General features: G+C 47.1%; 1 protein-coding gene across 12 annotated transcripts in view; it reads right to left on the reverse strand.

Moving 5' to 3' along the window:
• The window catches only part of CDK5RAP2 (CDK5 regulatory subunit associated protein 2), a 169251-nt gene that overhangs the window by 86100 nt on the left and 67550 nt on the right, over positions 1-15601 (reverse strand). For all 12 annotated transcript variants that reach the window (XM_082694995.1, XM_082694991.1, XM_082694990.1 and 9 more), the window contains 2 exons: positions 8788-8958; positions 4613-4750 (listed from right to left, as the gene is read on the reverse strand). In XM_082694995.1, the coding sequence (XP_082551121.1) occupies positions 4613-4750; positions 8788-8958 (309 nt within the window). The remainder of the gene's footprint in view (positions 1-4612; positions 4751-8787; positions 8959-15601) is intronic.

Below are 15601 nucleotides of genomic sequence, written 5' to 3' on the forward strand. Positions count from 1 at the left end.
CGCAGGTATGTCACTTCAAAGCCAGTCAGGAAGGGGTAAGAAAAGAACAGGTAAATACGAACTTCTGTTGCATGGAGTAGACTCCAGACGTGGAATGCAGGTGCCCAGTGAAACAATCCTGACTCTGGCCCCTGTGTCTTAACTGGACAGCGGTGAACCAGGCCGCAGAGGTCAGGGCCAGAATGTCTGGCTCAACTCCCCTCTACAGCTCCTCCAAACCCTCTCTCCCGAGCCCCCAGCCTCCCCCCACGAGCCTCCCCCCACCAGCTGACCCACACCTGCCCTTCCCTTCTCCCTGTTCTTCTCAGTGGAACAAAGGAAGCCTCTGTCTGCGTTCCCGGGGTGGGGGAGTCAGGAAGGGGGGCTCCTCCCTCTGCAGAGACCGTCATTCACCCCTCACCACTGACACACTCCCAGCACCCTACAGGGTCTGCTTACGCCAAATTCTCACCAGGAGGCCTTCCTTGACTGAGAAAAATGCCCTCTTCTGGCCCCCAGGGTACTCTGTTCACTTTCCCTCCAGAGCCAGTGTACCACCCACCTGGTGACAGGCCCAAGGGCCCCGTGTCGGCGGCCGTGTCCCCGGCCAGGCACAGTACCTGGTGCAGACCAAATGCTGCCCCAGATACTTGCTGACCTGATGATTAAGTAGGTAAGAGGAAAACACAGGGACCAACGTGAATCTTAAGAGCAGAGATTCCTGTGGATATTTTACATAATGGAAGTCAGAGTGAGTCAACGTCTTCCTAGAAGCAAATAGCTCACCCATGTTAAATAAATGAACTCTACAGAGCCATTTGGGTCCCATTTCATCAATCACCTATTCCCCTGCGTTGAATCATGCCCCATTAGAATGAAGTCATTTGGCTCCCTCAGCAGAGCTGACAAACCGGCAGATCTCCTCGGCGTAGAGGCAGTGGGGCCAGGCTGCCCCGAGGGGAGAGACAAGAAGCACCTGCTCAGCAGGAACAAGCCACCGCACCCCCACTCCTGCTCCTCCAAACAAGAAACAACCCAGACAGGGGCCTCTCATCCCAAAGACCATGACAACCACACACCTACCGGTGTCTGACTCTGTGGTTTATTCCCCACGGCCCTTGGTGTGACCACCTAGCTCACCACTTCCCTGTGTCATCTGAAAACAGTCCCTAAAACATGGGGGCAAGACCCTGGAAGAGGACTCGCTCAGTGAGCCAGGCCCCTGGACCCATGCCAAACCAGGATGATTCTGTCTTCAGATTCAGAGATTTCAACTGAGAAACCAGAAGTCCGGGACGCTGGGTGTGTGTCACATCAAACACAGCCCTAGAGTCTGAGGCTTCTGGTGTCCACAGGGCCGCCACAGTCTCACCCTGTCCAAGACACGGCTATTCAGCTCTCGCTGGGCACCTGGGAAAGTCCCCGGCGTACCAGCAGTAAGTACTCCCTTCCAGCACTGTTGCTGTGACCACACGACTCAATGTTGGATCCTACAGCTTACACCCAGAGAGCCTTACCTAGTGACTAATGCATTTGGTTATTTCCAGTCCTATCGGGACATAAGCATGGAAGTCCCCCATCTACAGATCAGGAAGGTGAGTTTCAGACAGATTAAGTGACCTGCCCAAGGTCACAGAACTAGAAAGAAGAACTGACGTTCCAACACCAAATCCAGAGCATTCCCTGCTCTGCCGGGCTTCCTCAATGACTTGAAGGAAACACATGTAAGGCGCAGACCACAATCTGAAGGGGCGGCAGATATGTAAAGAGAAAGCTTAATGGCTCCCCTCTTGGTAAGCAGGGCAATTTAGCGGCCTAGTAGATGGATGGCGTCTGCTTTGGTAGGTATGTCACAGCTCAGCAACAAAGACATTTATTTTAATACTCAGGAAACTCAGCACTGATGTCCCAACCATCTCAATAGCCAGGCTATAAATCTCCGGCCACAGCACAAGTTAAATACAGTCAGTGTGCTTTCCTCCCCGTTCTTCAATTCCCTGATCACCCAGCATTCATTCTCAGGATCACACAGTGATTAGAGGCAAAAGAGACTGCCCCGAGTCCACGGAGACCTCATCACAGCCTCAAGTTCTTTGTAGAAATGGGCAGAGGATAAACCCTAAATCAACACAAAGTGGCCAAAGGCACCGCAGACGAAATCCACGTTTTCTAGAGAGAAAGAAGTACAGCACACCTTTCCTGAGCAGGAGAAAACCATAGGCTGTAACAGTCAGGACTGTGTAGACGCGGGCACCAAGAAATTCATAATTCCAAAACGATCATTTATAATTCTTTATCCACAATTTGCAATTAGTCTTGCAGAACAGAATTAAAGCCTTTGCTGAAGTACTTGGGCATTCTGCACAGTAATTTAAACATCACCAGGATCCAAGTGTAACTGAAAATGATATGACTTTTTACATGTGGTTCTGGGAAGTGCAGACAGCGCCCAGTGCAAGAAACCAAAAAAGTTGTAGCTGATCAAACTAGTGCGATGAAACTGTAAAACACTCAGCCTGTTCAATAAATCTATAAACATCTCATTCAACATTTAGACACATTTTCTATGACTGAAACGGGATTCAAAATAGCAAAGTTTGATGAAATGCACTCAAATCAGTGAAGATGTGTCCATCTAAAACACTGTGATGGGCTGCTACCTTGTTTCAAAACACTGAACTGTGCCTTATTACAGGTTTTTTTTCAAAGATCTTATTTAGGGGCACCTGGGTGGCTCAGTGGGTTAAAGCCTCTACCTTTGGCTCAGGTCATGATCCCAGGGTCCTGGGATCAAGCCCCACATCGGGCTCTCTGCTCTGCAGGGAACCTGCTTCCTCCTCTCTCTCTGCCTGCTTCTCTACTTGCTTGTGATCCCTGTCTGTCAAATAAATAAATAAAGTCTTAAAAAAAAAAAAAAGATCTTATTTAGTTATGAAAGAGTGTGTGAGCAGGGGGAGGGGCAGATCAGGAGGGAGAGGAAGAGGATCTCAAGCGGACTCAGCACTGAGCGTGGAGCCCCATGTGGCCTCAATCTCATGACCTTAGATCATGACCTGAGCCAAAACCAAGAGCCGGATGCCTAACCAACTGAGCCACCCAGGTGCCCCCAGGTTAGTGTGCTTCCTAATAGCCGATTAAACTTGGCCAAAATCGAGTAACTATATGCAAGATTGACTCACAAAATATTAGCCCTCTGAGATTTAGTTATTGGACGTGCCTGACATTCCCCAAGTGGTGACAGAGCCCAGAGAAATATCCTGGCCTCCAGACTTCTGGCCCAGCCCAGGAGTTCCACTACTCCATGCTGACACTTTCATTCAAGAGAAACGGCAAGATGCAAGTCCGCGAATGGTCAGAGTTAAGAAAAAGCCCCCACTTGCAGCCACTGATGCCCCCCAGAGCAGGGCTGATGCTGAGCTGACCCACAGCCCAATAGCTACTACCAACGACCCAACCAGCCCATTGGCCCCAGCCCCTTCCCCAGAACCCCTCAGGGACCTCAGGGACCTCTCCAAGAGCCAGTAACTAGAGCATTGGTCTCTGCACGAGAGCAGGGACTCCAGCTCCACTGCCTGAGCCTGTTCTGATGCCCGTGCTGCACCGGTTGTTAATTATTTTGAAAATCACCCTTCACAAAACCACAAGTCTGATCAGAGCCATTCATCAAAGAACTAATTTGCGTAAGAGAGTTCTCTGTCTTCGGAATGTATGGACTTAATTAAAGCCAGGTTTAAAAAAACAAAACTTGGCCTACGATGAACTCCTTTCCTTTCCCATATCTGGCTGCCGAGTTGCATTACATGCAAGCTGGGGCGGGGGCGTGGATTCAGAACAATCTGTATGCGTCTCTCGCAAACCAATCTAATTAATCATTCATTCATTCACTCAACAAACACTTACGTCCTAGGCCAAGGACTGGGCTAGGCATTGGGATTTAGACATGAATCCTGGTTCTTTAATCTAAAGTGCCCAACCCTGGTGTGTAGGGACTCCGGTGAGGGCAGCAGGAAGGCAGATCCTGTAACATCAACGCAAGGATGGGCATGCAAAGTGCCGTGTACCAGGGAGGAAGAGATGTCGCTGCCAAGCAGCCTCAGGGAAGGGGACAGCAGCGGGGCACTTTCGGGGATGTTCAGGAGTCACCCAGTAAACAAGAAAAGCCATTCCAGGCAGATGGAACAGCATATGCAAAGGCACAGGGAAAGGTGCAGACACAGCATTTTCAGAAACATGCAAGAAGTCAGCTGTCATTAGAGATGATGCAGAGCGACCTGAGGCCACACCAGGAAGGGCTTGCTGGCTCAGTTTCTGTGTGTATTCGAACAGGAAAACTTCCTTAATGTAGAAATGACATACAAAGAGATTACACAGTTGAGAGGTAAACCCTGGGACAGCAAATACGGGGCTCATCTCTAACTAAGCTGTGACTTACCAGTTTCCTGTGTGGTACAAACACCAGCACTCAGCCCAAGGGTACTCATCTCTAAGGCAGACAGTCTAAGAACCCTCCTCCGACCTCTTATGAGTTCAATCACTGGCAGGAAGGCACCGCTCTAGGTAACGAGGAGTTACCACACGCGTGTCAGGAAGCACATGAACTCACCTGCACACATTCAAGTCCAGCCAAGCTTACCTCTGAGAAGATGCGGCTGCTGCCTAGTGACCGCTGCGAGCACTTTTCGGAGAAGCCCTCCATCCTGACCCCGAGCTCCCCTCCGGTCTGTGAAGGATAAGTCTGCTGTACTGCTTCCAAACCTTTTCCACTGAATTTCTAAGGAAACAAAACAAATCACAAGAAAGTTTTCAACAAGAGAAAAAATTTTAACAGACTGTCCAAAACTCTTTAAGGAAAAACATTTTATTTTTTCTTCACATTTTTTTCCTCAAAAAAAATTTCCATCATCCCCAAATACTAGGCAATTTCAAAATTAATGCAAGTGCCTTTGTTATTTGCCACCAGGGGAAAAGCAGCCCGCAGCCATGGCATTGCAGGGGTGGCAGCAGTCATTACAAAGTGCCCTTTTCCTCACCCCTCAGATGGCCGCCTGGTAGGTATGGAGGACCAAGCCCAGGCGCTGGCCTCACAGGATGGGGTTCCCATCCTGGGTCCCCCTTGGCCAAGGTGTGGCCTCTGGGTCTATTTCCTATCCTAGGAGGTTACTGAGGTGATTAGAGAAACTGTACATCGCAACCCAACAAAACCCAGTCTTTCTCAAAATATCACACATTTGACAAAACTTAAACCATCTATTATCTACGAGGAGATCTGACTTCTAGGAAGAAAGGCTGTGACTGTTGTTTCGGGGTCTGGTCGCATGTGAAAGGGTCCTTCGTATTGATGCACATCACTGACCCCTTCAGAAGGTCTGGCATTCGACAACATGACAAGACTAGAGACCGTCTCTCTAGTCTTTTGGCCAAGTTCAAGCATAGAACCTATTCCTAACTATTTAAAACCTAGAAACTCCTTAACGAGGTCTCTGTCCACTTTAGGTCAAAAATTAAGGGCAAGAACCACATCTTATTTCTAAGTACCTATCAGAATTACTTCAGCATGTCAAACGTTTATGAAAAATTAGATGAGCACAAACACAAAAGAAACAGAGGCAACTTCTTACAAAAACCTGTTAAACTATAAATAGTAAAAACAAATCAAATGACCAACACGGACTTTCGAGAATTGCCATCATACAGCTGTGCTTGACTCACACTTTGCATTTTCCTTTTCTAGAAGTCCAAATATACGTGCACACTGTTTAACAACAGTCAGCACGGCTTACTTGAAAAACTGGGCCCCCCCTCCCCACCTCACACTTCTCACCTCCGGGTCCCACTCCCAGAAAAAAACAACTTCCAACTCCTCAGGCTCTTCTACTATTTGCATTACATTACTACTCTCACCTGATTGACTTCTTGTTTTTTTTTTTTTAAGTAGTCTCCACACTCTGGAGCCCAGCACAAGGCTTGAACTCACAACCCTGAGATCATGCCCTGAGCCAAGATCAAGAGTCAGGCACTCAACTGACGGAGCTACCCAGGCGTCCCACTAACTTCTTAAGATTTATCTCTTGGCTCCTACCATAGGAGTTTCAGGACTTAGTTCTTATAACGTCTGCCCCACCCCCAGAAATCATCCTCATAGTTACAACACAATTTCGGTTCCATCAACAGTCTGCATTCGCACTGTTAGGACCACACAAACACTGGGCACAACTCACCCGTCTAGCCTTCTGAGATTACATTTCCTTCCGGATTTGTTTTTTTGCTTTCCTTGGAATCAGTAACAACTGCTTTACTGTATTTATTCATTTAGTTCATAAAACTAAATTAGGTACTTAAGGTAGACTTATTTCTAAACTCTCTTAAGAGAATTTTCTTTTTTTAAAGATTTTATTTATTTATTTGACAGACGGAGATCACAAGTAGGCAGAGAGGCAGGCAGAGAAAGAGGAGGAAGCAGACTCCCCGCTGAGCAGAGAGCCCAATGCGGGGCTCAATCCCAGGACCCCGAGATCATGACCTGAGCGGAAAGCAGAGGCTTTAATCCACTGAGACACCCAGGTACCCCTTAAGAGAATTTTAAAATGCCTTTAGATGGGGCCAGACACATCAGGTCAATGATGGGTTCCATTTCCACTTCTTGGAGAAATCCCAGCTGAGGCCCTGTCTCAAGAGCTCAAATACAAGCTCTCTGCATCCTGGGCCTTCAGGTCACCACATCCCAAGAGAATCCCCTACTTGCTGGATCCCACGTCTCTCTCCTTTTGGGCTTCTTCCTCATTGGTATGGGATCACTGTCCAGGTGTTCCCTGCATGGGCTCCCCAGGAGGCAGAGGATTTTGGGCACTGAATGTCGGGGAACCACTCTATTTGCCCTCACTCTTGCTGCTGGCTCAGCTGAGTATATAATGCTGGGCTGGACACCATTCTTCCTCAGCAATCTGGAAGCCCTGCTCTCCTGCCTTCTGGCCTCCAGTATTGCTGCTGAGAGTTCGGTGCCATTCCAGCTCTGGGCCCTTTACATCTCACCTTGGAACCTTTCAGATCCTCTCTTCATCCTCACGTGCTATGATTTCACAAGGGCATGGGCATCTCACCACTATTTGTGCTAGAAGGAGAGGGGCCCTTTCAATGCACAGGTGCCTGTCCCTTCACTCTGCAAGCTCTCCCATTGCTTTGAGGATTCCCTTCCCTCTGCTTTGCGTGCCCATCTCTCAGGACCTCTGGTCGACCACATACTGGAACTTCTGAATCAGGCCTTTCCCTCTCATTTTCTCACCTCTCTGTTTCTCTGTTGGATTCTATTTTCTAGAAGATTCACTCAACTTTATCTTCCAGTATTTCTAACTCTCCTATTAAACTCATTATATCTGTAATCATACTTCCGATTTCCAATAGCTCGTTCTTCTTTTCCAAGTACCTTTTTTATCCGATCCTGATCTTAGTTCTTATCTAAAGATTACACTATTGAGGTCTTTTAAAGCTGTCTGGTTGCTTCACGACCTAAGCCTCCTTCTATTTCCATGGCCTCTACATAGCCTTGTTCTGTCTGTCTGGCTTTCCTCTTACACACTTTCCCCCTGTTTGGGGCTCAGGCCCCCCATCTACTTTTAAAGGGAAGAGTGCTCAGAAGCTCTGAGTGTGGGAAGAACACACCGACGGCAGGCTCCCTGGCAGAGGACCAGGTGGGGACGGACTCGTTCTGTTGGAAGATACCCATCTGTCTTTTCTCCCCTCAGAGGACTCTCAATGTTGAGGATGCACATTTCCACGCCCGTTTTCATTCAAGAGACCCACTCCTGCCTTTAGGTGCATCTGGTGACCCACTTCCCCCATCCCCGGTTTATTAAGGTCACCAGAGAGGAAACCGCATGCTCCCTCCCCCCATCTCCTGCTAGTGAAGAGAAAGGTCACCTAACTGCCCAGCGTTCCCACCAAATCTCCCGATTACACAGGGACCAGGTCCCTCTACTGCCTGCTGAGCTGCTCTGGGCTCTGTAGGGTACACCAGCTTGCTTCTTGTTGGCTTTTCACCCCAAAGGCATGGAGCAGAGTGCTCTTAGTCCTGTGGGCCTGTATCTTTCACCCCTCCACTGTCTCTTTAACAAGGTTCCAGGAGGAAGCAGAGCTCAACACCCATATTGAACCCACCATGGTCACCTGTCAGCCTGCACTAAATCAGAACTTCGCTACACAATCAGACAGGAAGGGTATTCCCAGACCAAATGGGGACAGTTAGAGGAAAAGCACAGAGGAGTGAGAGGGCCTGGCACACCACGGAGCAGCAGACACTCACACCAGAAGTACCGTTGTGAAGCGAGCTGGCCACTAAGGCGAACAGGCCAGGGCCTCCATCGGGCTCTGCTGTGGACCGTCTCATGACCCAGAACAAGGTCCTTTCCTTCTTGCTGGTGGCTGATGCCCACAGCACATAAAGGAAGCTCTGATGTTCTGACATAAAGCAATGAAGACTATCGTCATTGTTGCCAGCCTTATTTTTATACAAACGTTTCTGCAAAAGAGTTTTTAAAGAAAGAAGCCTGTGGGGGCACTTGGGTGGCTCAGTGGGTTGGGCCTCTGCCTTCGGCTCGGGTCATGATCTCAGGGTTTGGGATCAAGCCCCACATCGGGCTCTCTGCTCGGCAGGGAGCCTGCTTCCTCCTCTCTCTCTCTGCCTGCCTCTCTGCCTACTTGTGATCTCTGAATATCAAATGAATAAATAAAAAATAAAATATTAAAAAAAAAAAAGGAAAACAGCCTATGCCAAGTCAACAGATTGAAATACAAAAGAAAAAGAAGTTATGGTACCTGAAGCAACAAGTCCTTTGGATCGATGCTTCCTGTTAGACTTCTGATCATTTGTTCTTGACTGTGCAATTTCTTATTACTTTCACTCAAAAGACTCTTGTAACGATTCTCCACGGCTTTCTCTCTTTCATTCACTTCATCGCGTAGTTTCTCAACTTCATTTCTAAGGTCCTACCCGAAGAAAAAGAAAAAATAGAACTTACTTGATAAGCACTTCAAGATGATCATCTCTCCTGCTTACCGCTATACGAGAGCAAGCTAACACGTGCATCCAACAATGTGCACTTCCTTCTCTTTTAAAGTCTGATGAAAACCAGCTTTAAGAAGCAGCCAAAATCTGGAAAAAGCTTTATGCACAGATATTTAGCACAACATTGTTTGCAATACTGAAAAAAAAAAAAAGAAAGAAAGAAAGAAAGAAACTAAATATCCAATGACAGGGAATTAATTACTTTTTTAAAAAATAAGGAATTAACTATAAAGAATATGGCATTTGAGGGCACCTGGGTGGCTCAGTGGGTTAAAGGCTCTGCCTTTGGCTCGGGTCATGATCTCAGGGTCCTGGGATCAAGCCCCGCATTGGGCTCTCTGCTCAGCGGGGAGCCTGCTTCCCCCTCTCTCTCTGCCTGCTTCTCTGCCTACTTATGATCTCTGACTGTCAAATAAATAAATAAAATATTTAAAAAAATATATGACATTTAAAGAAGTGCACAATTATAGCACTGGCTGGCTCAGTTGGTTAAGCATCTGACTCTAGAAACTCAGCTTCAGCTCAGGTTTCGGCTGAGATTACGATCTCAGGGTCCCAGGATTGAGCTCCGTGTTGGGCTTGGCCCTCACCTGAGAACCAGCTCCTCCCTCTCCCTCTGCTCCTTCCCCAACCCCGCACTGCACACTTTCGCTCTCAAATAAATAAAATATTTTTTTTTTAATGCACAATTATGAGGAAAACAAACACTACACAATATGATGCCGATTGTCTCCTAAATGTTTATACAAAATATCGTTGAGGCTATGAGGAAACACATCAAAAAGAGTAACAGTATACCTAAATAGAGGGGCTGTGGGGACTTTTAATTGATTTTTTTTCTTAATTTTTCTGAGTTTCTAAAATCTCTAAATCAGTCTATATTAATTTCACAATCAGAAAAAAAAAGACCTTAAATAATGACATTTACAATTAACATGGAAAATGCTTGTGTTATAATGTCAAGGGGAGGAACACAAAACCAACAGTGAACAGTGTGATTTGAGCCACCTCAGGATCTATGCTATTTGTAATACCGAAATATTCATAACAGCAAAAGCTGGAAACCGCCCAAATATTCACCATAGAGGAATGAACTAAGGTACATTCTCACAATGGAGCACTCTGAAGCGATCAAGAGAAAGGAATGAGGGCTCTATAAACACAAAGCCTGAACGTAATCTTCAGAATATACTGCTCAGGTGGGGGGTCAGGAAGACCCTAATAGGGAAAAAAAGTATGGATAACATACTGTCGTGTATTTAACTATAAAATAAAGGAAATGGTTGTTTACAGGGAAATAAAAAAGAGAACAAGGCAGAAGGAGGAAGAATTCATTTTACAAAGGTAACGTTGAAGCAAACCCAATGATAACGACTTGAAAAGTAAAATAAAAATCTCCTACAACTAGAAGCGGAGCAAACAAAAAATAAACCTAATTGTGTATCAGGTTGATTGGTTAACCAAAGAGAGAGGAATTATTTCAGTAACTAAAAGCAGAGTAATTTAGGGCACCCAGTTGGCTCAGTCGGTTAAGCATCTGCCTTTGGGTCAGGTCACAATCCCGGAGCCCTGGGATCGAGCGCCGCATTGGGCTCCCTGCTCAGTAGGGAGTCTTCTTGTCCCTCTCCCTTGATTTGCTCCCTCTGCTCTCATTGAAGTAAATAAATAAAATCTTAAAAAAAAAAAGAAGAGTAATTTGTGTACTCCTAGGGGGCTATTTCTCTAAGGACAAGAGGGACTACTGCAGAAAATCTTACGCTATTTTAGTGATCGTATTGGAAGAAATAATATTTGCATTATTATTCTGAAACTGTGTGCATGTATATATATTTATTAAATAAGTCATTATTAACGTGATAACCAAGATTACAAACCTAAGAGAATACCAAAATAAATACAAAGTTAAAACATGTCCCTGTAAATATGAATTGGAAATATCAATATGAACTTTTATTTTCTGTTATTTCCTTTCTCTCACCAAGAAAGCCTAAAATCAGCATCCTCCCCAGTATCCAGACTATAGTCTCTAAATACCATTTCCCACCAAAAAGAACCAGAATGATCAAAACACAGTCCCTAGAACAACATTATCGGCGTCACCTGGGAATGGCAAATATGACAGATAAGCAAACAGCGCTCAGTAAGTATCTGTTGGACAGATGGAGAGAGAGATTGGAGTGCTCCCATTTATGAAGGCCGAAACAGGCTCAGATAAAGTAACTTACCCACCATCACAGTCGCTAAGGGGCAGCACCTGCCTGATTCCAACTCTGACTGTGAGCCTCTCAGCTCACTTCTGCACCACGGCCGCGGTTTAGATTTCTTTCAAAATGATCCACATCCTCCTAGAATCATCTGACACATGCTTTTAGAAAACTCCCTCTGAAAACTGGGTAACAGGGACCACAAAATCTTGTATGAAGCCATTTAGGTACATCTTTAAAGCCCAATAAATCTGCCCACCATCCTGGAAAGATCATCCTAAGAAGATCAAGTCTACTTTTTCTTTCTTTCTTTTCTTTTTTTTTTTTTTTTCTTTAAGAGAGGGGGTAGGGGCAGAGAGAGAATCTTAGCAAGCTCCACACTCAGTGTAGAGCCTGACTCAGGGCTCCACTTCACGACTTTGAGAACATGACCTAAACTGGCCCTGGTCATGTGTACTTTTTAAGCTTAAAATATTTCTGTATTGGGACACCTGGGTGGCTCAGTTGGTTAAGCAGCTGCCTTCGGCTCAGGTCATGATCCCGGCGTCCTGGGATCGAGTCCCACATCGGGCTCTTTGCTCAGCGGGGAGCCTGCTTCTCCCTCTGACTCTGCCTGCCATTCTGTCTGCCTGTGCTTGCTCTCCCCCTCTCTCTCTCTCTAATAAATAAATAAAATCTTTTAAAAAAAATATTTCTGTATTATGCTAAGAAAAAAATATGCACCATTCACGTGCACAGTAATTACTGGTCCACTTACATCATTTCCAGAATTCAGTACTCCCTTCTGCACAGACACCTATAGGACCCATTACTCTGCGGTCTGGTTCAAGTTCTAGCATATATGCGTGTGTACAACAGTAACTTACTCCATTCTCCCACCTCATTTGCTTATACAATTTTAGTTCAGGTACGTAAATTAAGAACTTGCATGTTTTTTGTTTTTTTTGTTTTTTTTTTTTAAAGATTTTATTTATTTGTCAGAGAGAGAGAGGGAGAGAGAGCGAGCACAGGCAGACAGAATGGCAGACAGAGGCAGAGGGAGAAGCAGGCTCCCTGCCGAGCAAGGAGCCCGATGTGGGACTCGATCCCAGGACGCTGGGATCATGACCTGAGCTGAAGGCAGCTGCTTAACCAACTGAGCCACCCAGGCGTCCCAAGAACTTGCATGTTTTAAGTGATAAAGGTGACTAATGTGCTACATTTCTCCCACGTATCTCCCAAACTAAGACATTTGACCTGTTCCAAAGTCCCACAGAGCACATGTAGCTGGGTCATTCCTCAAGATTAGGGGTTCTTAATCTGAGGTCCACCGAATGGGTCCCCGGGAGCCTATGCAAATTTGTGCGTGCGTATATTTTTGGTGGTAGCGGGCCCTCGGCACAAGTCAGGTCACTAAAGATGACAAAGTACTTCTCCCGTTATACGCATTCCTGACAGAAACTACTATTTACCAAGCACAAGCCAAGCCACGCATGTGTCAAGGCACTTTTACAGAAAGCACCTCTAACCCTAATGATGGCACACATGGTAAATATTAGGAGCCCTATATTTGCAGAAAGGAAACCAAGGCTCACAGCGGCTGAGAGATGTTTACAAAGCCTTACGCCTAAGTTCTAGTACTGAAATCCAAGCCCAAGTCACTTAGACCCCAAATTCTGCATTCTCTCCACCCAACTGCACCACTGTTAAGAAAAACCAGTCTGCGACATGGACTGCCATTGGTCACTAATTCCAGTGCCCTGAGATAAAGTTCCAGTAACTCAAGGACTCAGGACTGATGGAATATCCAGCCTGAGACGGAGGCCCTCCTGCTAATGAACCGGGCAGGACCAAGGATCTCAGACCTCACGTGAAGGGCAGTCAGATAAGGCCTGAGGTAAGAGGACCACGGCAGGGAGGGGGAGCCGTGTGCTGAGGCGGCCTTGAGGAGGAGCAGCTGCCATGGCAACACGAAGGCAGCACAGGGCTCCTAGCTCGGCCCCAGTGCGCTTATAACCAGTGTTTAGGGGAGACATGGAGACAGCATGACTTGCCTAAGCAAAACAATCAGAACTGAAAATTGATAATCTTGGGTGGTTTCCCCAAACCTCTTTCAATATTCCTAGGCTGTGAAGACAGGGAGAACTAGCCCTGAATCCGGGTTCTACTGCTGACTAGCTGTGTGACCATAGACAGATAACCTAAATCCTTACCATTGCTTCCTTTTCAGCAAATGGGGTTAATAATACCGGCTCCTAAGGTCCTGGGAGGGTTAAACGAGAGAATGCAGGATGGGTGCCTGGCACGAAAGCAGGTGTGTGGGAAATGATCTTCCGTCATCCCCCGCCCCTGCACCCCGCGCCTCCCCACACGCATATCCTCCAGGCTGCCTCTACTCCAGGCTTCTTCCTGTGGCCACAGCATCAGCACATCACCAGCCAGCCAGCCACCGGAAGCACCCCTCCTCTCCCTCTCACACACTCCTGCCCATCCCACAGGTAACTCAGGCCTGCAGGCGGAGCCAAGCCTCCACACAGAGCTCACGCGAGATGCAGGCAAGTATTTGGTGCTTCTATGTGCACACGAGTGCCCAGATCCTGCCCTACCAACTACCCCTCTCCCCCACCCTACCCTCAGAGTTCTCAAAGGAGTGGAATCCATCAGTATGGTAAGAACCATCTTGGACCGGGAATCAAAGTACAAGTCGGTGAAAACTGCATACCCAAAGCAGGGCTTTCCGATAAACTGAGGGTTGCTTTTGGTTTTGCTTTTTGAAGGAGGAGGGTATATGCATCTGAAGGAAGCCACCTGCCCAACAAGGGCCAGGCGTGCTTAGGTCTGGGGCAAGAAAGCCAGAGAATCTGGAACTTGGGTCTTGTCTTCAGGTACAGTAACCACGCGTCGGCAAGGCTGGCCCGGTGAGCACCCTGGACTCTGATCACCCGGACAGTCACCCCTCCTCCCTTGAGGAGGTATTAAAGAAGGCGACAGGCAGAATCTGAAGTACCGGGGAGGAAAGTGAACCCTGTGCACGCTCAGCCCTTCCCTCCCTCCGTCCCACTGCCCCGCCTTCAGAAATCAGCTCGCAGCTGATCATCAGCAACAGCCCCGTAACTGGTCTCCCTATGTCTGTCTTCACCCACCAAATCACACATATTCCCCCCTGACATTTACATCTCTACCCAGAACCCTGCAAGGACCCCATGCTAACTGCAGAGGAAGACACCCTCCTTAATAAACCTTCTTTCCAGGCTCTCCACGCACTGTGGGCTCCAGGCTAAAGCCTCCCTCACCCGACCGCCCAGTCTTCTCCATCCTGGGAAAAAAAAAAAGTACAATTGTGCCCGATTCTGCCTGGAGAGAGCATGCTTACCCTGCAAGGCCCAATCCAAGTACCACCTCTTCCACAAAGCACCCCCCTGACTAATCTGGCCCTCAGCAACCATCCTCTCAAAACAGCACCTTTTTCTGCAAAGCTCTAGAGCATTTAGGAAAGGGCCAGCCCTTTACACCCGTGCCCTCCCGCAGCGCTCACGGCAACCCTGCAAAGCAGACGATGCTCTCATTCCACCCGTGTTACCGATCAGAAAACAGAGGTTCAAAATACTAAAGCAACTGAACCAAACCAAAAGGTGCTGGAATCAGGACTTGAAGTCTGGTCTATTCATGTTCTTTTCACTAAACCAGTGGTTTTTTAAACTGAGTTCAAGAAGCCTAAGGCTGGCTGGCTATCGGTATCATCTAACTACATGTTCCTGGGCCTTCCTCCAAAACCTGACTCGGTTGGCTTGGGGGAAAGAATGGTAATGTGTATTTAATTGTAAGGCAAGGAGCCACCATCCTAAGGAAACTGCCAAGTCCCTTGGGTGTATCTGTTTGACTTGCTTCTGAACAAAGGGACAGGTAAGAGTTTGAAAACCCCTCTCTGGTACCAGACCCCACCCTGCTTTCAGGCAAGCGCGCCACAGCAGGATCTGTGTGTGGTGACATCAACTGAGTGGCATCGCTTTCTACCTAATGGGCAATTTTCCTTTAAGATTCGCAGGTGCACTCGGGACCAACATGGAGCCGAGTGTTGCCTTTGCATACCAGGGCATTCTCAGGGGAGGATGACAGAAAAAAAAAAAAAAAAAAGGATTATTTTAAAAATAAAATATCCCCGTAATCTTAGAATCACATTAGAAATGAAAAGCCAGGCCATCTTACTTCCTTCTGCAGTCAGCTGGTTTGTTTTATCTCTGGCCAGATGGAGAACGAGAAGGTTCTCATCCATCAAATTTCCACCTTCTCAGGTTTCGCGGTGAGAAAGCTTGTCAAAGTGCTCAGTGGTTCCCTTTAAATACACAAAGGAAACTTCTCCAAAATCTTAATGAGGAACAGG

Source organism: Mustela nivalis (genome assembly GCF_964662115.1).
Source record: "Mustela nivalis genome assembly, chromosome: 13".
Lineage (NCBI taxonomy): Eukaryota > Metazoa > Chordata > Mammalia > Carnivora > Mustelidae > Mustela > Mustela nivalis.